The sequence below is a fragment of the Siphateles boraxobius genome, unplaced genomic scaffold (genome assembly GCF_051911475.1).
Source record: "Siphateles boraxobius isolate OS27281-9 unplaced genomic scaffold, OSU_SipBor_1 5, whole genome shotgun sequence".
Classification (NCBI taxonomy): Eukaryota; Metazoa; Chordata; class Actinopteri; order Cypriniformes; family Leuciscidae; genus Siphateles; species Siphateles boraxobius.
This window is the reverse complement of record NW_027509141.1, coordinates 23,912,016-23,936,187: the sequence shown is the minus strand read 5'-3', so window position 1 is coordinate 23,936,187 and position 24,172 is coordinate 23,912,016. Positions and strand designations below refer to the sequence as shown.

General features: G+C 37.6%; 2 protein-coding genes across 3 annotated transcripts in view; one reads left to right on the top strand and one right to left on the bottom strand.

Moving 5' to 3' along the window:
• Positions 1-24,172, bottom strand: part of pnp4a (purine nucleoside phosphorylase 4a) — a 98,228-nt gene that overhangs the window by 36,377 nt on the left and 37,679 nt on the right. The window lies entirely within an intron of this gene.
• sox12 (SRY-box transcription factor 12) lies at positions 17,606-22,020 on the top strand. Of its 2 annotated transcripts, none has more exons than XM_077203418.1 (2): positions 17,606-17,882; positions 18,181-22,020. In XM_077203418.1, exon 2 carries the CDS (start codon positions 18,232-18,234, stop codon positions 19,339-19,341), a length of 1,110 nt encoding a protein of 369 aa, XP_077059533.1. In that variant the 5' UTR covers positions 17,606-17,882; positions 18,181-18,231; the 3' UTR covers positions 19,342-22,020. The 2 variants fall into 2 exon arrangements, with proteins under 2 accessions (XP_077059533.1, XP_077059534.1); XM_077203419.1 differs by having other exon boundaries at positions 17,647-17,854.

Below are 24,172 nucleotides of genomic sequence, written 5' to 3'. Positions count from 1 at the left end.
TAATGACATTCAAATAATGTGACTCACACGTTAAAATACCTTTGTTGGTGTGCATTTGCTCTATGTATGATATCTTCTGGGCAGGATAAGGTGCGGGCCCAGCTGGTCATACCTCAAGCTTGAACTTCACATCAGAGCTCTCTCCTCAGCATGAGCTCCAGATGTGCTTCATCTGTGCACCCTGACGCTGGCATTTCACAGGTCACCACACACACTGCGGGACCCTACCACTTATAAAGAGACTCTGACGCAACGCCACGCACCTCCAGCTGAGGGACCACATAACCAACTCATAAAAAGAACAGCACAGGAAGAGCTCACACGGAGAAATGTCCTGGTGTTAGTTTTGACCTGATGAAATCAATTAATTCTTCTCACAATGCATGAGGAACATCAAAAGAATCAATCAAGCAATCAATTAACAGTTTGAATTCCCATTAAATAGAAGATTGAGGTTAAAGGTCAGAGTAACCCTAACTCACATGAAATGTGTTTTTTACAAATCTGTTTCGAGCTAAATTCATAATGTGGTTGCCACGATTTGGTCTTGTCGTTTAGGTTTGTTCATGTCATGTTCCATGTCTGTCATGTGATTCCCTGTTTGTCATGTGATCCTGCCATGTGTCTTGTCATTGGTCTGTTCATTGTTCACAGGTGTCCCTTGTCATTAGTCTGTGGATTTAATCCCTCATGTTTGGCATGTGTCCTTGTCAAGTTTTGTTTCAATGTAATCTCTGTAGGTAAGCATCATGTCATGGCTTTTGTTTCATGCTTTTGTTTCATGCTTCATGCCACGCCATGTTTTTGATTTGTTTAACTGATAAATAAACTGCACTTGGGTTCTCTATACAACTTGCCTTCAGTGCATCTTAACAGTGGTTTGAATTCCTATTCAAATCGCATTTCAGGAAATCCGATTCGGTCTGACTGCTCTGATCAGATTTAACTTGGTTTATGTGACTCTCTCACGCCACGTAAAAAGTAAATGTCAGACATTGTTATAGGAAACATGCTGAAAGTTGCTGCAGAAAAAAGGTTGTGTTGTTGCAAAGTGCCGGACGAGCAGAAAGTATAATGGAGACATGATTTGAAACCGGAGGAGCAGACAGCATGGAAAAAAAGCCGCTCATACTAGCCTCCCATGTTTCTGTTGTTGCCTCATAGCAGCAGTCCAGTGGCAGCTATACATTGTCATGTTGTAAATAAAACATCTTTAATGCAAACCGGTTGCTGTTGTTGTCATTTTTGGCACTAGCCTCCATGTCCCGGAATGGGACATACAAATTGGATCTAAATACAATGTATACAGTCAATAACTTTAGATTCAGATTCCAATTGATTACACAAATAATCAGAATTTTTCTGACAGTGTGAATGTAGCCTTAAACAGAGCTTAAGGAATAGTTCTGCCAAAAATTTGTCATCATTTACTCACCCTCATGTTGTTCCAAACCTGTTTGAGTTTCTAAGATATTTTGAAGAATGTTTGTTGACAGTACCCATTGACTTCCAAAACTTTTTTCCTACTATGGAAGTCAATGGGTGCAGTCAACTGTCTGGTTACTAAAATTCTTTAAATATCTTCTTTTGTATTCAACAGAAAAAATAAACTCATACAGGTTTGGAACACCTTGAGGATAAGTAATTTTTGGGTGAACTATCCATTTAACATTTTTTGTTGTTGTTGTTATTGTAAAGGTCTTCATGTAGTTATTTGCATAATGTGAATATTTTAATGTTTTACAAATATGTATTTTGACTGAAAAAGTTTCAGTCGATTTAAGTTGTCAATATGCCATGAAAATGTGCTTCTTTGACACTCTGTCTTTCATCAAATTTTAATAAAGAAAACACACTTAAAGTGATAGTTCACTCCATAATAAACATTGTCATCAGATGAACAAAGTCTCAGATTTTAAACTCTGTCAATTTTATAATAATAAAAAAAAAAAATCAGTTTTGGCTCTGTTTGATGTGGCGTGACAGATCGCGGAGCGCACATGAACGGATCATCTCCTACGCTTTAATACCAGTTACATCGTGAAATAAACATGAATGAACATCTGAAGGTATGTTAAAAGATGCAGTACAACTAACCGAAATTCGTATCCCCTCTCATATAATCGCTCAATCAGTGTTTTAACCGTGGAAAGTCAATAAAACGGCTTGTAAACAATATGTAAGGTAATGTCATATTTACCTCAGAAAAACATATTCAGTTGCCATAACTCATTAGTCAGCTAGAAAAATGTATTGTAGAGAGGGGCATTTTGCTATATATAGCACCATATTACATATTCATATACATGTGATCTAAATCATCTTATTTTTAACATAGAAAAGACTGAGGAGATGATTTTTGATCTTAGATCAATAGGTGATCACACACCAGTGCTTTTACATGGAAAATCAATTAAGCAAGTACGTTCTTATAAGTAACTTGGTATCTACGTGGATAATACACTTAGTTGGGGGATTCACGTTGATACAATTTGTTCTCGTGTGCAGCAAAGACTGTATTTTTTACGTAGACTCAGACTTTATGGAGTTGACCAGAAAATTATGTGGTTGTTTTATCAGGCAGATGAAGACCATTGGGAGAAAATAACTTTTGTCTCTTGAGTCATTATATGAACAATCGGTCCTGAGAGAAGCACATATAATCGTGGTTGATCCATTGCATGTTCTGTACACTGAGTATGAATTGTTACCTTCTGGAAGACGATACAGATTTCCGATTTGTAGATATAACCGTTTTAAGAAGTCTTTTATCCCTTTTTCAATTAAATTGTTAAATGATGAATGATGTGTATATATGTGTATGTATATGTATGTGTATGTATGTATGTGTATGTATGTGTATAGGAATTGTTATTTACTATAATACTAGTGATTTTAATGTATGCATTTCAATGTTTCAATTTCAATGTAAAAACCTTGAGTCCAACACAAATTTCCCCTTTGGGGACAATAAAGTGTATTTCATTTTCATTTCATATTCATAATAATTGAACATAATAAATGTTTTTCAATATGTAATGCATGTTCAAATAACTCCATTAAGTTGACACCCACCATTTAAATGTTTATATTCCAAAAATGAATTGGAGAAGAAATATAATTATGTAATTGTAAAGTTAGTAATATACCTTAATTAACTTCTATAAAAACTTCCTTGAGTGTATTAAGTGTTTGTATACAAATCAGTTAACTTTTAATAGCCTATTATAGTAATGTAATACCAACTGATGTGTGTACTTTACAGCATTAGTTGAGAGATTTTTTCCCTTGAGAAAATGTGCTATGTACTGTACCTGATATATGTATATCCAAAATAATCTATATCGAATCACAACCTTGTAAATCGAAATAAAATCGAATCGTGAAGTTTGTGTTAATACCCAGCCCTACAATTTACAGTTTGTACAGTATAAAAATCATTGTCTATGTCCCCATAATGATAGGAATACTAGTGTGTGTACAGTATAAAAATCATTATGTCTATGGAATGTCCTCAGAATGATAGGAATACTAGTGTTTGGGGACTGCTATTTTTTTTCTGCAGAGCTTGCAGCAGACATGTGTTTCTATACTAATTTGAACACTGTATCACTAAACAGCTGGAGTTCTGCAGAAGAAAAGCGGTGGAGCAAGAACAAAAGAATTTTAAAAAGGGAGGGAAGAAAATAAACTGAGAGTCCAAACTGCAGAGTAACAGAACACAAAGCAGATTCAATGGCCAACCTCTACAATCAAGGACAATATTCAACTTATATACCATTGATCAGCCTCCTCTACATTTTCTCCCATGATGTATGCTGTGACTTGGCACGGAGATCTATTGGATCTGTACCAAGGACAATGCATTGCTTTAATGATGCTTTCAACTTTCATTGATGTAGTGAAATGTAAAATGGCCAAAAATGAAGCTACTTTAGCAAAATAAGGGCCCATTCACACAGAATGCGTTTTTGCTTTGAAAAATGTGAGATGCAGGCTGTGCAAAGGGTGAAAAAAACGCAAGGTCTCCAGACATGTTTTTTAAAAGTTAACTTTTTTTAACTTGAGCGCCACGTTTTTAGAATGCTGTGTCATGCGTGAGACGCAAAAGATGCAAGAAGTGAGCACAAAGGTCAACATGTCCCTATAGCACGTGTTTATATTGAAAAACAATGGAGAAGTAGGACAGTGGAATGGAAAAAACGCATTCTGTGTGAACAGCCTCTGAGAGTCGCAGAAACTCCCATTTCTCTGCTTTTTAAAAAACAAATAAAATTCTGATCATGGCGTTCCAAACCTGTATGGTTTTCTTTTTTCTGTGGAATATAAAATAAGATACTTTGTGAAATGTCTCAATGTTTTTGCCTTTACAATGGAAGTCACTGGGGTCCAAAATTCTTGGCATTTTTCAAAATATCTTCTTTTCACAGAATGAATAAAGTCATACTGGTTTGGAACGTTGTGAGGGTGAGTAAATGATGACAGAATTTTAATTTTGGGTGAACTATCAGTCCATATTTTGTACTTTTCTATTATTAAAATTGGGTGGCACATCAAATACTTTCAATAGAAGCGCCGATAAATAATTAATGCTCTGTTTCCGAGAAAACAATAGGCAGGAACAGTTAATTCCTCTGCAGGGGTACCCACGCTGAACATCAGTCTCTCATGAGACCAAACAGATGTTTACAATAGTGGCATCAAAGAGCTGTCCCGGCACATGCCAGCAAGCTCTGAAGACGCCACGGCTGCCAGTTGTCAGAACCGTCCACTTTGGTTTGTTGCTTGACGGTTCTGAATTCATTAATAAGCTCAAACAAGCTGACTCCAGGAGATGCAGAAAGGCAGTCTGTTTCCTAACGGGGCAAACACTGATGGATAATCTCTTACAATTCTTTTTGTATGCGTGCATTTCAAGATAACTGTGAGTAAAGTGCTCTAGATAGTGGTTCTCGCTTTCATCATTTTGTCTCTAGGCCCAACATACTTACAGAAATTGATGATCACAATAAAGTGCAAAGCGTGAATCTACAGTGTGTAAATCCTAAGCCTGCACAGCTTGGAAGCAATGATAATACGCTATTTTTGTCTTGCTGTAATGGTTGTAAAAATACGCATACAGAGAAACAGCGCCTAAATAATTTGGCTATCAGATAAAAGGATGAAGGATTAGACATGGCCATTTTTGTATCTATCCTCGCCTCCTCTCCCAGTCACCTGCCCCCCTTCCACTCCCCAGTAAATTAGCATTATATCCATGAAATTAATATGCAGTTCCCTGGAGATAGCCGTTGAGATTAGGGTGTATACTGCAGGTATTTAGAGATACACATGTCAAAGCAAGTCAAATTAATTTCATGATTGCGGAAGATTTGAAAGGATTTCATAGCACTCTGTCTGGCACTTATATTGTATGTCCATTAATTGGGTTTTCCATGTCTGAGGGCCTAATAAATCACTGTTCAATAGACAGCCCATCTAATAATTTCTGTGCACCTGGCATTAAATTGAGCAGGTTAAACGAGTGAAGGCTGGCAGATATAAAAAGGAGAAGATGTTTCTCCCTATCTTACATCAGCTGTTCTGGGCTGTGGTTCTTAATGTTGATGTTAATATACGCAGCTGGCTTGGTGCGTTTGCTTTCAATGTGGGAGTCCAGGCTTATGAAACCTTAACAGGCTGTTTTATGGAATTCTAAAATTAACCAGTACATCACCTTGATGGCACATGTGAGATCCTTGTGTCAAACAATGACTCCTAGTTCTAGTAGTGAGATCAAGGTTTTGATACATTTGGCCACATAGAATCAGCACCTGCAGAAAGCTCCATAAATTTCTGTAGAATCTGAACGCACATGAGGTCCTCTTAAACTGTTAAAAGATATTAAATTTATTATGCCGACTTTTTTAACGGGTTCAGTTGGTCATGCGAATTCGCCACGTTCGCCAACACAAAGATTCTTGGATTGAAAATTACTTTTGTGTGAGCTGTGCTTCATACATCGCTACACTATTGACAAAGGACAATTGAGTTTTTTTGCCTGCAAAATTTTGTTAATGTGACCATTTCAAATGGTGAGATATTTAAGCAATCACACACAAGCAAGAGCGTTGTTGCTGAATGAATCTGTGATTTATTTAGTTTTTGATTGATTCAGTGACTCACTCAAAGTTGAATGAGTAGAGTAAATGATTCTATAACTCTCATATAAACCTGAATCAGTTGAATGAATGATTTAATGACTCGCACTTCATCAATGAAGCAGTGTTTTTTAATTAATCAGTTGATTCACTGACTCCCTACTCAAGCTGAATGAGTGAATCAGTTGAATGAATGATTCAATGACTCACTCATAAACACAGTAACTTGTTTAATTCATGAATTTTACATTTACATTTATTCATTTAGCTGACGCTTTTATCCAAAGCGGCTTACAATTGCTATATGTCAGAGATCGCACGCCTCTGGAATAACTAGGGGTTAAGTGTCTTGCTCAGGGACACATTGGTGTATCACAGTGGATTCGAACCCGGGTCTCTCACACCAAAGGCATGTGTCTTATCCACTGCGCCATCACCACCCCTTTATTTGAATAAATCCCCTTTACACTGAATAAATCAGTGTTTTAAACAAATTAGTAGAATGAATGATTTTAATGATTTACTCATTAAGACGGCCATTAGTTTCATTCTGGAATGAAGAATCAATGTTTTGAACAAAATGATTCACTGACTTAATCATTCACTGACTCAATAGTCACACTTGCTGATACCTACTGGCTTAACAATATAAAAAGCAATGAAAAATGAGCCATTGAAAAATTGCAACCATACAGACTGAATGTGCAAACACAGACAAGCGGAGAGATAGTACTAAAATGATAGTAATGACTAATAGCGATTTTTGGTAAAAATACTTCTGTTAATGTGTAGAGACAATTCATAGGATGATTTTCCAGAAGAGAATAAAAACTGTGGTCCTTTTAAACTTTCCTGACCAGTCCGTTGCAGCCACACTGGCTCAACCAATAGCATGAGTTTGGGGACGGGACTATCTGTATATCTGACCAGGATCACAAAAATTACATCACCAAGCCCCAAAATTGGATGTTAGGCAACACATATTGAACCACCTTCGTCAAAGTTATCCATGTGATTCACAGCCTACAGGATCTCGGCATGGTCCTCTCTGCCTGTCCCCACGGGTTCAAATAAGGTGATCGCTCGTTCTCTTCTATGCTCATCACTCTCAGTCTGAGGTTATCATCATTACCCCTTTCTACTTACTTATAGCCCAGTCTGAGCATGCTGTCTGTCTGCAGCAGATCAATGGCTCCTTTCTGAAGAAGTCAGAGTAAGAAAGTCCCAGAGCCGGGACTGTGTCTTGCATTTAAACAGCTGTAAATTGCCTCTCTTTCCCCCCCCGTGACTGCCCTTTCCCATGTAATGGTGTCTGATGGGGGAGACTGTGATTTTGCTGTCAGGGCTGTCAAGGCTAGAGGCTGGAGCAGGATTTTAATGTGCTGAGATACAGATGAACCCAGAGGAACTGTAAAATGAAAGGCACCTATCCAGAATAAATGAGACACATGAGTTTTGGTAGAGGTTACAGGAACTATGCATGTTTCATTACCATTTTATAAATATAGTGCATTTTCTTTTTATGGATTTAATGTACTGTATAACCCCATAAATAAACTATGTTAATCTCATCAAATCTATCATCCTTTGCATTTTAAAGAAATGTTGAGGGTTAAATACAGCTTACGCTCTACTGACAGCATTTGAGGCAAAAAATAAATTGTGTACATTGATGTATTTACTATGGAAGACTTAAAGTTAATCTACTATATATTTTATACATATTTTTTAGAAAATAGAAACTGTTATGCAGAAAAGGACAAGAGAAAATCAGCTTTCTACCATCAGCTTTCCAAATGCTATCCACTAATTTGATGCTCAGCATTTACACTGCGCCGGAGGCTGTGGCACGGAAGAGTCTTTAGCGGATTAAACATTCCCGTAAAGAACCAGATGTCACACATCAGCAGAAAGGTTGCAAGCTGAGGCTCTCCTGTAGGCAGGCTGGGAACCGTGGCGTAGCTCAGTCTGGAGAGAGATCATGAGCGTGAAGCAATACAGGTGCAGAGTGTCCCGCAGGGCTGACTTCACCCCACTTCCATTATCAAAATATTATAATGCTATTGGTACAGGCTGCCTTGCAGGCAGGGAGGAATTGGTGCAAGATTGTCACCTCACGTGTTAACTGCAACCGAGAAAAAGGTTGACACTGACAAAAACCAATAGCTAAAGAAAGGAGAAAAGGTGTTAACAACACAAAATCACTAGTCTTCTGACGACATAAAGACAAAAAACAAAAATATCACTCAGAATGATGTGTCCACTGATAAAGCAATGTATTGGCACACACTGTCTGTGTTGTTTTTGCACCCGATTTACTAGGAATTATGCAAAATAAAAAGACTAAAATATCCGTTAATGAAGGTTGATTTAATTTTGTCAATAACAAATACGCAATAAAATCCGCACAATGAAAATTAAACTTTTGACAAAAAAAAAATATTTCCACAAGATATTATCAATGCACTGACATCTGACAAACATCTAGAAAGAATATAATTGTTTAATCTTGCTTTTGTCTTTCTTCTTTACATTCTAGATAAACATGCCTTTCCTCATTATTTCAAAGTGAAGCAATAAAATAAAATAAATTATGGTGAGAAAAAAAGGCATATCTGCAAGATATTAATGCAATGACAATATTTTTTTAAGAAGAAAAATCTAGAAAACCTATGATTGTTTCAAATAATACAATAGTTTAAAGTTGAATAACTTCAGGCATGCTTGAGCAGAATGCTTGTGTTGTTTATATACACAAAATAATGGTAATATTGCAACCTGCATTTGAACAAAATTATCCAAATGTATATTTTCAGGCGACTCTGACAAGCTTGATTAGCTGGTTCAGGTGTGTTTGATTAGGGTTGAAACTAAGGGCCCGTCCACACGAAGACGCGTTTCGCTGTATACGTAGGCCTATACATTTTTTATCGTATTGGCGTTTCGTCCACACAGACCCGGCGTTTTGGGAGAGTGAAACCGCTATTTTTTGAAACCGGGTCCCAAAGTGGATAAATCTGAAAATGACGCCCTTGCGATTTCGTGTGTACTGTACGGCCAATCCGTATATTTTGTGAAACGATGATGTCATCACCCCACGTGTCGACTAGTCAGACACGCTAAATCAGTAGCCATAACAGCAACAACTGCGACTACTTGCTTGAGTTCATGCTTCAGAAGCTACTGAGCCTCTTTTATTTATTTATTTATTTATTTATTTATTTATTTATTTATTTATTTATTTATTTATTTATTATTTAGGACTACTTTAATGTATTTTTATTTTATTTATTTATATTTCGTTCTTATGCTATGATGCTTGTATTTTGTCTGATTAAGACTTTTCGTATTTTGTAGAGATGGGCATGTCAAGCAAACATACTATTCAACGATCGCTGGGAATTATTTGATTATTATTCAAAAAACGCACCTCTGCCCCCTCATGCTCACCAGTGACACGGCGTTCGCTCCGACATTAAATTTCTCTGTACTGTAGGCCTATATGTTGTAGCCATTAAAGAAAAGTTAGTTTCAAATTTATGTTTTAATGATATTTTTTCCATTTCATATATGTTGATTAGGCCCTATATGAAAAGTGAACAGCGTGAGTAAGATGCGCAATATCGAGACACATCATTTTGACCACTTCATTAAGTTTTGTTTTGTATAAAGCCTTTCTTTAAAGTGAATTTCGTTTTGTATAAATTGTATCTTAATTTTAATCAATGTTTCATTAACAAATTGCCTGGAAATATAGCAGACAATAGCCTATAATCAGGACATGGAGGCGCCGACGCGGCATAACTTGTATCGCACGAGAACTGGAGCTTGTCTCATAAATGAACATAAATTTAGAAATATATCTAAGCTTGAAATGCCTACTTTTAAACAAAACAATTCAAAACGAAAAGAAACAGACAACTCTAATAATCCATATGAAGTGTGCATTTCTCTCTATAGGCACCTTCACAATACTGCGAAGGTGGCGAGTCAGCATCGTCACACAAAACACTAGTTTATTAATAAACAATTAAAATTTCTCCTTGCTATATTTGACACATTCATAATGATTTGGCTATTTGCCGGTTCTTTGTGGCAAGCTTTATGCGTCTGCTAACTAATCGACTATCGTGACTCATCCCTATTTTGTACCATTTATAGTTTTTCATATTGTTCAATAAAGTTCTTGGTAAAAAAGAAAAGAAAAGAAAAGACGCTACTGTGCCTAATATTACTGTATATTATTGTATACAGCGCGCAAGGTTTATGCGCAAGTCGAATTACATCGTCTCGTACTGGTCTGGCATGTATACTACACCGTTTTCAGTCGGTTTCAGTGGTTTCGTGTGTACGCAGATATTTCTTGAGGCGACACCGTGTTTACGGAATTTTTTTTTAGAACGAGGAAAAAAAAAGATCGGATAGGGAACGCACGGGCTTCGTGTGGACGTGGCCTAAATACTTCAGCACAGTGAGTCCCCAGAAGCAGGGTTGAATATATATATATACATATATGCTCTTTGCCTAACAATGAATAACTAAAGCATAAATAATTCACAAAATTGTAATCTGTATTCGTCTTCAGATTTATGACTGTGATACTCCAAAATCTTCTAGAACATAAGTGTCTTTTGAGTTGTAAGAGACTGTTTTATCCTTCGTCAAAGAGTGTCTGCCAGGGACCAGGCAGATTTATTAATAAGGCTTGGAGAGAGATGTAGCCTCATTTGCTCTCTGCTTATATCCTTGGGAAGTGCAACGGTGATTGAAACAATGATGAAGAGCCCATTTAAGAGAGGGGAGATGCTTTAGGATGCTGCCTCAGAAACAATGTAAGATTTTAGTCTTTTACACAATCTAATTCAATAAAAAGTACAGCTTGTGTCCCGCAGCATGTTGTTCATCTGGAACAGATTGTTCCTAGGGAAAAACAAATTTCCTGCTGATATTACACAGATTATTTTCATTGGCTACGTACAGACAGATGTCATGGAGTTGCGCTCAAAAGAAAATCTTATTGGCCATGAGAAACATTTTTCTCTGTGCTAGTCAAGTGAACCGGTGAGTTACATCAGTCGACATAATCCTTAAATCTTGTCAGATGTTTTGATTAACTTGTTTCCATTATGTTTACTCCCTGAGAAAATGGTTTGTCTTGAAAATATATCAAAAGAAGAAAATGGGGATAAAAACGTATACACAAAAGATCGTCTCGAAGCAAAGAGGTGCCAGAACATGTGGAGTTTCAGTGCCTGGGACCCAGACAGAGGAGGATAACTTAAATGTCAGGAGTGTTATGCTCATAATGATAGAGTTAGGGAGTTTGGATCATAGCAGAACAGCATGTACCCTGTCCTGCCCTTCACTCCAAAGCCCTGTTTCTATGGTTTGCCCTCATCTGACAATGTCAAAGCCAGCCTTGTGATTTGTTAGGGACACTATGTAAACTCTACATATTCATATTCCTTTCACCCGTCATCGACCTCCATTTCTTCTTGGTTTCTCATTTTTACCAACTGTCAAAATTGACCAAGGTGAAATAGATGGAGAAATGCATGTAGCAGTGGAGTGGGGGGGGGGGAGGGTACTTTATACCTTTATCTTACCTTTATCTTTTGCTTTTTGCCATTAATTCAAAGCGTAGCAAAAAAAAGAAAAGAAAAAAAGAACAGTACAGAAATAAAAAGAAAACAGGTAACACAATTAACTAGTTGCTTATTAGCATATTACTAGGATATTGGGTTTTTATTAGTACTTATAAAGGACATATTAATGCCTTATTTTACACCCCTTAATCCTACCCAATACCTAAACCTAACAACTACCTTACAAACTATTAACAAGCGTAATTAACAGTTACTGAAAAGTGAGAATTGGACCCTAGACTGAAACCCCCAACAACTAAGTGCTTTGGAAAATGCTATACTCTATTCAATGCTACTGGCTAGACTTGTATACTTGGTTATTTTGAAGCAACATGTACAGGTGTACAGTACACTGTAAAAAATTATATGATCAATAAGTCAACAACATACATTTTTACATTGCTCTAACACATCAAAATAAGGTATAAGTTATATAAAATTCAATTCATTTTAAGTCAGTTTAATGTAATTTAATTAAGTACAAGTTTATTGTACTTTTTTAAGGCAGCAACTTTTTTTACAGTGAGATGCACGGTATATTTGGCAATTATTATTAATAAAAGTAATGTTTGATTGTTTGCAAATGTCTGCATCCATTAAAATCTTTCTAATTGACAATTGCTGGCTACTTGACAAATATCTAATAATAAATAATAACTTAAGCTATAAATATCTATGGGCCTTTGACATCAGACCCATGTATCCTTAAACAAGAGCGGGAGCATAATGAATAAATTCAAAAGTAAATACTTTTACACCTTCTTTACTTATTTTGAGTCTGGAGTAACATAATGTAGCTATTCATGTTTATCAGACAACCAAAAAGTGTACTAATGTGGATGTTTACGTGTGATTCTTAGTTCTTAATAACAGTGGTACAATACTAATAGACCCTCTCTACTATGAATAAGGAAAGAGCAAGGGTGGGCTACGATGGTTGAGAGGTCATGGGGGAGACGTGATTCTCTAAAGTGCTCAGATGCAACCTTTTAAGGTCCTAGCCTGTCACTGCCACTGCACACAGTCCGGATCCCCTTTATTTATCTCATTCTATCGCCCCACTTAGTCACTGACCCCTCGGGAGAGGTTTGACCCTCAGAATCCTGGGCTGTGATTGGACAGAACAGGGGGAGCAGTAGTAGAGCAAGGATCTCTCTGTTGACCCTCCACTTTCAGATGATTACAATATACAAAGCAGAATTGTGCTGAACATCTCCATCCCTGATATCTTCACAACAACTGTTGTTGTGTAGATGGAACATGTCTTACTGAGTTTCCAAAGCTACAAGCTGTCGATTAATGTTTACATTCACCATCTGGTGATGTTACACAACATAGTGGCTCCATAATGGAATTGCATCCACAACAGCCATTTTGTAAATAGAGTTATCAAAGCAGCTTAGAAAGAAACAAGACTTAAGAATTGTCTGAATGCATCACAGATTATGACTGTTTAAATAGACTCTATACAATAAATCAGCCAAAACTAGACGAGGAACTGATGTATGAGTGTGGTTGTATGATATAACAGTTTGATTTGATTTGGGTTTTGGGGCAATCAGGAATATTCATCTTTTCTCCTCTAGGGAGATTAGATTTATACACTCCGCACTAATCTGTCATCTCTGTTCGAGTTCAGACTGAGTTTCTATTCTCAGAAACGGATGACCGAGGGGGGCAGGGGAGAAGTCTCAAACGGGTCAGGGGTTGTAGACTGGGAGATTAGGAGTTCACGTTCATTTCTCTTGCTTCTGTCTGAAAAAGACCAAAGGTTACCAGCACAGGAAAAGGAGGATGGGGTTAGACAGGCTAAAATCTCTGACTTGTGTCTGCCAGTGCAAGCAAGGATGTAATGCGTAATCTCTCAAGCCCCAAAACAAACAGAAAAACACCCACTTACACCCACTGCAGGACCACCACTGACCATGGAGGAGGATGCTTATGTGTCAATAGTGTTCAACTATAGAGTTACTCTAAAAAGCCTTTTTTATATCAATTTCATATCTGGCCTTCATGCACCACAGCATGTCCACTGCAGATGTCCACATACAACAAGATCAACAAATACACAAGCACAGCTGTACAATGGAGAAACCGTTTAACTAGGACCAACACAAGGAAGGTATATATATATATATATGTAAATACAAGTTGCATATACTGTAACATTTAAATTGCATCTAGCTTTTAATCATTGAAATATAAACAATCAAATGGTGGCTGTAATAAAAATTATTACAGATTTATTAAAACACATTAAATAATAAAAAACAGGTTTAGTGAAAAAAATAAAATAAATGTGATGAATATAGTGCATATATTTAACAAAATGTATATAATTATATAAGTAAATAATTATACTTTTAAAGTATCATTTGTCACATGTAGTTACTGTAGTAATAACAGTAAATTATGCATTATTACATGAAACTAACCCTAAACCAAACTCTAACCCTAAAGTAAGTACATTTTGTTAATTAATATTACTCAATACTTAAATGTATAATTACACTGTAACAAGGAAACCTTTAAAAAAGTGTACCTGAAATGATTTAGCTGGGATTCATCATATTGATCAAAAGTGAGAAGTGACTGAATAAATGACTTTTACATCGTAATTTTTTTTTTATTATAAATTTTGTTCTTGTGAACGTTCCATTCAAAAAAATCTGGAAGTAAAAAAATGGTTTAAAAAAACATGTCTATAAAAACATATTAAGCAGAAGCCCAACTGTTTTCAACATTGATGATGATAAGAAATTATTGAGCATATTATAATGATTTCTGAAGCAACCAGTTTACATGTCATCTACCACAGGGGCTGAAAGATTAGGCAAAATAAACAGCTTTAAAAACAAAGAATGCAAAAGGAATGTTATGAGGTGCTCCAGCATGAGTCCTCCAGGTTCATTCAGCATTGCGGTGGCATCACTGCTCCCTCTTTTTCAGAAACTGGAGCAGCAGTGAGATCAAGCGGTGCCCTCCTCCTTCTGCCCACTAATCCCTGAAAGATGATCTATCTGTGTCCCGCTCTAACGCTCGCTCGCTCAGGACGGGTACGGAAGAGGAGGAGGCCCTGTCCTTATCAGCCAGACAGACACCCATCCTGCTCAGGGGGTCCAATCCTCCCCTTTCTGCCCGTTCCGTAATTAGATGAGGTGTCTAGGTCTGGCCAGGGATTTGGCCAGGGCCTGAACTAGGTCGGTGGTTGATAGTGTTGTTGTCTTTTTTCGTTTAAACCCCCCCCCCCCCCATCCCCATCCCCATCCCCATCGTTTGGGCTAATATCAGTTTTATTTGTCAAACGAATATGTCTGACACACAGTGACATGGTCCAGATCATTACGTTAAGTGCTGGAGGACATATTGACACTGTTAAGAGGTCTCAATGGACTGATGTTCACTATGAACTTGACACAATAGGCCCGGCAAACATATTTGTAATTGGATTCGATTTTTTTATTTTTTTTTGCTTATTCAGAGAATACGATGAGAACGAAAAAACCTGGCTCGTACACCTATATCAGAATTACATGAGTCGACTGATGCATGACTATATGGGAATATATAATTTGGCAGACAAGATTTTGGACAGTTGCCCATTATATGGAAATAACCAGAGAAATGCAAGCTTGCACTTCAGCCCTCCGGTTCTGACGATTGCCCTCATTGATTACTAAATTTATATTACCATTATTGGCAGTTTAGTGACAGTCTGCTTTAATTAACTGTTTTGGGCCATTTCAGTGTGTATTGATGCAACGGCTTATTGATGCAGTGACGCTGACCATATGGATCGGCTGACATATTTCACTGAAGCATTAGTGGCTGTATCTATTCAGATGATGATAGTTCATTTTAATCGTCAATTTTGTGAAAAGATGTAATGATGACATACCAGGACAGTCACATATGCTTTCAGATCTTCTTGTTTAATGTTCAGATTCTAAAGGCAGGCTTATTAGATGTTCTGAATTCCCCATGCTCCTTCATTAACATTTTACTTTACAGAAGAAATTGATGTGTGAAGCCACTAGAAAAAGACAGTGCCCACTGCATCATTGTCCAAGATTATAAAAATATAGATTGCAGATAATTTATCTCTTTGTCCATGTCCATTCAGCCATCAATTTATCACAAGCATCTATCCATGACATTTTAGTGATGATACATGTTTATCTTTTATATAGTAAAAAAAAGCCAGTTTGCGTAAAATACTTCATGAGTTGCAAGGGTTGACGTTCTGTAGTGTGGCACACTATGTTGTAAAATGAATAGTTTTGACTAGATATGTGCAAATATTAAAATTCTGTGTGATATTGTTAAGCTGATAATTATTTTCATGTTATGGTCGATAACCAATAAATGGTTAATATTAAAATCCTTTCAGTATGTCCATGAAATTTCCATGAAAGCTAGGCCGCTTAACAAAAACCTATACATCCCAGTCTAAACGCTCCCAATTAATTATTTGTAATTAAAGCATCTAACCACTGTTAATTGTAACAGAAAATCAAAATAGGCTACCACTACTCCATTTATAATCACTAAAAAGCTGTCACTGATTTTAGTTTATTCCGATCTCACAAAGTTGTGTTATAATCAATGAAGCTGACTACACAATGAATCTTTCAATATGCCAGTTATTACATTGCTACATTGCTCAATGCTGCAAAAATGTGTTGTAAATATAAACCTTTTCAGAGCGCAAACACAGATAAGCACTGGATCAGTTGCCAATATTCTATTATTACGTAGAAAACTGATCCTAGACCAGCAGTTACGGGCAGCTTTTCCGTCTAAAAGCAATCAGAAGCAGTAGCAGGCAGGGGAAGCCTAATGCGTGCACCTGTAAAACACTTTTATTATATATTGTTGTTGTGCTTGTGGCTTGTGTGTAATAGATGAGTAACAATGTATTTATTTTTAGATATTTTATTTTTAGATATTTCTATCGCCCATAAAACCTTGTCATGCGCTGCACTGAGGGATAGACTTACTTTCAATGGCATCCACTGTAAAAGTTGTATAAAGCTCCTAGATCACTTATAATTTTTCACAGCTCGTGTTTTTTTGTCTATTGAAATTTCTTGGAAAGACATTTTTGCAGTGTTTTTTCCAGCAGAACAATCCAAAAACACATTAAATAACAGTACAACCCACTGAAGAGATGCATGTCCCTCACAGCCTTGCTTTCATTCCCGTTGAAAATCAAAGATGGCTCTGCTGTTAAATGAGGTCTATTACATAGAAAACTGATATGTAAAAAAGAAAAAATTCTTCTTCTTAATAATAATTATGTAAATAATGTTAAACGTCCAAAAATAAAACGTAAAAAGGCGGAGTAAATGATTGTTACAGAATTTAAAATTAACACTTTCACTTACATATTCACATACATTTGAACCAAAAATATTGGTGTTCATTTAAAAAGAAGTGCATGGATTGTGTCAGATACCTAAAATACACATAAAAATGGCTACACTGAAGGCATGCCTGCAAGTGTGCTACTTTCAGTTATGAAAATCGAGAAATACATCACACAGACTCATGAATACATGACTCTACATGTGCCAGACTGCCTTGAAGGTCTTGTCCTAATTTAAGTTTTTGCTTGTAGCATTTAACACCTCTTCAGTTAGCATCTCTTTCTCTCTCTTTCCATCCGCTGCACTGTAGCTGTGCCTCACTGCATGGAAACTTTCACCCCCCCCCATCCTTGACACTCACACACCCACATGCACACAAACACACGCACCACGACAGAGAGCGGTGGGTGGAAGGGGAGGAGACTGTGTCTGGTAAGGTTGAGCTGTTTACAGTGTGGGTTTATAAAACAGCAGACGAGGAGGAGGGGGGGTGTCTCTACAAAGAGGGAGCAGGGAGGAGAAACGGAGACAAGGATAGGGAGAGTGACTGAGAGGATAGAGAGCGTCTGAGAGAGAGGGTCCACATGCAGGACAGAGTGATAAAACAGCAGGCAGGAGCTGGAGATATTTTTTTTTACTTCCACCACAACTGCTACAGCAGAGGAGATGCTTATGTGAGGAGAGCAAGTGATTGTGCATAGTAAGCAGAAGCTGTCTTCATTTCTATAGTAAGTACAACATTTTAATCATATTTTAAGAATTATTGTTTGTATGTGTAATATACACACACACACACACACACACACACAGACATTTACTTTAATTTATTATATATATTAATAATACACACACATGTAGAATCTCGTATGCAATTGATTCAAATGACATTTAAATACTTATGTCATTATCAACAAATACTATAAAAACATTACATTTTTAAAACTGTTGTCTTGGAAAAATGAAAGTTTGTATTTAACAAATTAAGTTTATAAGAGGTCACTGAAGACATGTCTGTATTTATTTCAGGATAAAAGCAGGAATTGATGAGTTGCTGCATCTTAGAGTGTCCTGGCATGGATGACTCTAGGGAACCTACTGAATAGATCTCATCACTGCATCATGGTTCAGCAAAGAACCCACAAATACTTGTCAGTCATGGACAGCAATTCTACCAGAGAGGTGTTTGTGGGACTAGCCGCAGAAGACGATGCTGAGGTGTTTGGACACGTACCTTCTAACAAAGATCCCAACTGGTGCAAAACTCCAACAGGGCACATCAAAAGACCAATGAATGCTTTTATGGTCTGGTCCCAGATTGAGAGACGGAAGATTATGGAACAGTGGCCTGACATGCACAATGCTGAGATTTCAAAGCGCCTCGGAAAGCGCTGGAAACAACTGCCCGATTATGAGAAGATACCCTTCATCAAAGAGGCCGAAAGATTGCGCCTAAAGCACATGGCTGACTATCCTGACTATAAGTACCGGCCCAGGAAAAAGAGCAAGTGCTCTACCCCTGTGAAACTTGGCGAGAAGTTGCCTATGAAATCCAGCAAGCCCCATTCAGGAAGATCTAGTGGGCTCTCCTGCAAAGGGCTAAAGATCAAACCTGTTTCTACAAAGCATAAAATTAACTTCAATGGCAATAAATACAAGAGCTACAGCGAGAGCATGAGCGATGACGACACGATGGATGTAAACTTAGAAAGTCCAGTGACTCTGCAAGACGATCACAACCCATCAAGTCACTTTGTCCTTCACCAGCAGGCCACCGTTCCCTCTGAGGACCAGCAACCAGTTCCTGAGCTCAGAGTGAAAGTGCCCATCTCTCAAACCAGCAGCATCCAGAGTCTCTCCTCAGACAGTGAGTGCCAGGCTCCCCCGGATTCCACGATGAGCGAGCCACAAGGGTCGACATCTGGAAGATCCTCCACACCGACCTCAACCAGCTCCTCCTCTTTGGTGTCATCAGCCTGTTCAGATGAGGAACTGGACGAGGAACTCTTGCATATCATTTCTAACAGTATGCCCATGGACTGCTCTGCTCTGGACAAGGACTTTGAAGCATTTCATGCCAACTCAGGATCCCATTTTGACTTCCCAGATTACTGCACTCCAGAGGTGAATGAAATGATTTCTGGGGACTTGCTTGTGCCCAGTATTTCAGACCTAGTGTTCACCTACTGAAGTTGAGCCCTTTGTAATGTGGTCATGCCTGCATAGCTGCCAATTCTAAAATATTTTGTCCATATTGTACTTGGACAAATCCTTTTTCCATGTTTTTATTTTTCTCAATGAATCCCGTAAGTGCTATTGCTTTACTTTCCAAGCATGTCACATCTAGTTGGTTTAGCTAACAGACACACAGGGCTTTGCAGAGCTGTTCAAGAGAGTAAGACGTTCGGATCTTGTTCAATACTTCAGAGGAAGCTGGGTGTATTTCTTAGAGACAGAGGACTAAGATTTACCAGCTGTTTCGATAAATGTTTTAAACTAAAAACTACTTTCTCCAAGTATCTGATGGGCAGCAGTTAGAAGCAAAACCAGTATTGATTTAAAGGGGCAATTCACCCAAAAATGTAAATGTTGTCATAATTTACTCGCCTATATGACTTACTTTCTTTACGAAACACAAAAGAAGATATTTGAAAGAATGTGTCAACTGTTTTTGTTTATACGTCCATGGTCAATGGGGACCACAACAACACTGGACACCATTGACTTTCATTGTGTGAAGAAAAAACACAGAAACATTCTTCAAAATATCTTCTTTTGTGTTCCACAGAGACAAAAAGGTAAGTAAATGGTGATAAATGAACAAGCCCTTTAATAACAGCACTGTAACAGACTGTTCATAATGTAAACTCTTAATCATTATTAATTCAAAAACGATTTCCACCAGACGTTTCAATGTGCACAAATATAAAGGTCCACTGACAGGAAATGATGACTGAAACCATTTATTAAAACATGCAGCACTTACAGTAAAGCATCAGTAACCTTGCAGAGGAAATCACTGCAGACATATAATTGATATCCAATTGTTAATTAGGTAATAGCACTTTCATCACCTTGCCATTGCCACAGACGTTAAGACACACATGTGATTTAAAGGCAGCTCTGCATCGGCCCTGCGTGCAGGTGTTTGTGTGTGTGTGTGTCAATGTGTGCCTGAACTGTTTGGACTATGGACAAAAGGGGGATAAGGTTAGGGTTTGGGGGTTGGGATTGGTTCTTTCAGGGAACTGTGCATCTGTCCATGCAGGCAGCAGCTTTTATGCAGGGGTCGGACTCTGTGCGTACCGAGCGTCTGCCGGGGTGAGGAGGGGTATGGGGGGGGGGGGGGGGCTCTTGCACCGGTTCACTGAAATGCATGTCATGTCTGCAGTCTGGCTGCAGCTGCCCCGATCAGGGCTAGAAATCTGTGTCTGCCAGCTGGCCCCCATTGACTCTCTCAGGGATCGTTTGTCTAGGTCCTAGTGCCTCCCGTAGGTAATTCATCTGTGATTATCTGTGTGTGCTTGTGAGCGTCTTTTTCTCTCTCGGAGAAACCATCCGAAGCCAACCGAAGTGACAGAATGCCCCGATTTCTCAAAACAGGATCCATCCTCTTTTCTTTCACCCAAATGCTCTTATTAATTTCAGCTCAGTTGGTGACTTGGAGACCAGCATTATTTAGCTCCCACCAACAGTTGTCAGAGAAGGGACAACAAACCCTGCAGTTTGTATCTTACATAAACTGTTAATCCTCGTCGATTCCCGACATCCTGTGAAGATGCAGCAGCATGCTGTGCAAAGCGAAGGAACACAAAAGGAAAGGGACCTGATGTGTGTTTGCTCTTGGTTTAACCTCACTGTTTGGACTGCATAATGACTACTTTTGTCACACTGACCACAGAGGCATAAACAGCCTCCATCTTGATGTGTTTCCTTATTGTAGGAAAGAGTTGACTGAACTAGTTCTGTACAACCAGTATTTTTTCTAGACCATGATAGTTTGCAAAAATCGTAGTTTTATCAAGTGGATTTTAGATCGATGCCACATTCGGTGGTCAAACTACAAATGTAATTCAGGTATATGTGTCAACTAAAAAGGGAAATGGCAACACAAGAGGACTGATAGGAAAAATGGGCACGGCTTTGATACAATGCCTTCATTCATAAAACACAAACATGTGAAGATTTTCAATGTGTAAAAAAACATTACGTCAACATATATGTATAGAGCAGAAAGATTTAGTGCTTTAAAACCGAAATGTTGGCATTTTAAATGCTCAAAATTGTAGAAACTGTAGTAATAATGCAAGCTACTAGAAACTTCAGTTTCTTTACATGTGAGGCTGGATGGAATTACCTTTGTAATACAAAAAGGTCATTTGTATTATGAAAATCCAAACTCAAGTTTGCATGTGTCATAAATAAGGATTTGTGAATAGGTAAAACAAAAGGCTTAGGCCTTCAACAATCATCAGGGACATTATTTCAGGAAAGCGATACATTCACTATTTTAGCGGATTCTGCAATACTGAAATTGTGAAATGGCTCGCCACACCTGAAGTTATCACACAGGAACGAGTCTTTACATTAAGAAGTATGCCAATCAAATCTGTCCCCATACACTCTTGAATAATATCAGGTCATACACTGAACCAATACCGTACCAAACACCAGCAGTCAATTAAACGGACTCAGGACTAAAAACATCAGCCCAATGTGGATCTGCTTTGATCCAGTCATTACTAAGATGCACTCTGTTTGGCCATTGTATGTCATTGTTGATGATCTGCAAAATAACTGTATGTAGCATCAAAGGTCAATCTGCAAAGATGCACCTTTTTAAATATTAAATATTTTAAAATTCCACAATACTTCTGGGTGCATTTCTTGGCTGTAAATAAAACATTATTTAAATGTGTCCTTAAAATGAGTGCTTTACGTTTATACGTTGCCAGTATATTTGATCATTTAGGAAATGTTTTATTTTTATTTCATAGACAGTGTCATTTTTTTTTTTTTACTAAGAGCACCAGAAAATAGGAACGACACATCACAGATGGGCTCAAGCAAATTAGTGTCAAAGTGATAAATGCAGAAAGCTGTATATAACTGAAGCAATGTAAAAATACCCATCTGGTCGGCACCTCCTACTTCTTGGCTGGGGATTAATGAACAGTATTCTGTGCGATAGAAAACCAAGGGCAATGCTAATTTCACACAGGCCAGACTCAGTTTTGCTAAACCTGTCATATGCGGAGCATGCGCTTCCTCATTTCCATGTCTGTAAGAAACCTGCTGCCATAATCAGTGATAGCCACCAATGGAGTCTTATCACAAAACATCCGTCCAGTCTTCCCTTTCAGGACTGAAGAATTTTCTTGGCACTAAGCTGATCTAGAAGAAGACTCCACAGATCAACACAGTGGTTTGTACTGCAACAAAACTAAGCTCATAACCATAACATCCAATACAACATTGATTTTAGGCCCAGAGCTAATTTATAATTTCAGCATGGTGCTGTTTCAGCTATTACAGACTGTACTGTTAGGTGAGAAATCTTATGTCGGATCCCCTATGATCATCTTGGAATGTGACAATGATATACAATTCTTGTGAAAAATAAAACATCAAGAGTCATCAGCTAAAGCCCTCACCAGAATCAAAAGATGGCCAAACTATGACCATGTTGCCTCAAAATACATTGGTTTACAATTTTCATAGTTAGATGATTGTTTCCAGAGGAATTAATACTAGGTTGTTATTTTCCATTCATTTTTTTTAAATAAATTATTTATTCCTTATATTCCTTAATCAGAAGATGACCGAATGGTTGCAAAACCAGCAACTTCAGTGATGTTTATTCCATTATGTTTTTTGAATGCTTGTGGTCTGGATGTTTCAACTGAAATCACTGTTATCTGGTATTACATTATACTGTCATCCAGGTCAACCAAAGTAATGCTGTACATGATTACACTGAATCAAAAGATTTTGTTGCCTTTGCATGAAAGACCACAGCATCTGCTTAATCTGAGCAGCAAACATTGTTTCGCTGACATACAGAGACATATGCATAAAGCATGACAGCGTGTGGTGTTCAAATCTAAGAATTAATTTAACAGATGCAGAAGACGTGATGTTGTCATGTTTGTATTGGTGCTATTATCATGCTCTTAAAGGGATAGTTCACCAACCACCCCCACCCCCTAAAAAACCTTCAAATTTCCTCTGTGTTCCACAGAAGAAGTTTTTCCAACATGTCTAAGCTGCTCTTTTCCATACAGTAAAAGTGAATGGTGACCATGGGGGTCAAGCAAGATGTTAAGTAAGTAACGGAATTACTCTTTTGATGCTTTTTGTTGGTTTTGGAGCTTGACAGCTCCTAGTTCCCACATTTACTTTCATTGTGTGGACTAGAGCTGTGTCAACTTTCTCCTTATGTGTTTCATGGAAGAAAGAAAGTCATAAGGGTTTGGAACAACATGAGGGTAAGTAAATGATGACAGGAATTTTTTGCTGTAATTTAGGCTTAGAGAATGATATTTCTGCACAACTCTCTGTAGGTTTGTGCATCATAGATTGTGATTGTTAGTCATTCTTTTCACTGCACTGCAATAAAAAAGGAAAATAACTTTCAATAAACAGGAATCTTCAAGATGTTAGCAGAACATAGTTTTGGACAATTAGCATTAGCTAATTCATGTGCATGTCTGCTTCCATAGTGTGCTGTAGTATCTCTATACCTTATTGCTACTGAGCACAAATAGAGATGAAAGCACTTTTGTGTACATAATGATGGTAGATCTAAGCAGCATATTTTCTTGTTTTGATGGACTCATCAGTGTAATGACAACCCTCATCAATAAACTGCTTTAATCAACCTTTCTGTTTGTCTGTGTGATTTTAAAGAGTGTCCATGCACGTCAACACAACATGTATGCACATAAAGCTACTTTTATAAATTAAAATTAGTGTGGATTAAGCATACGTGGCATAAGCAAGCTGTCCATATGTAAATACA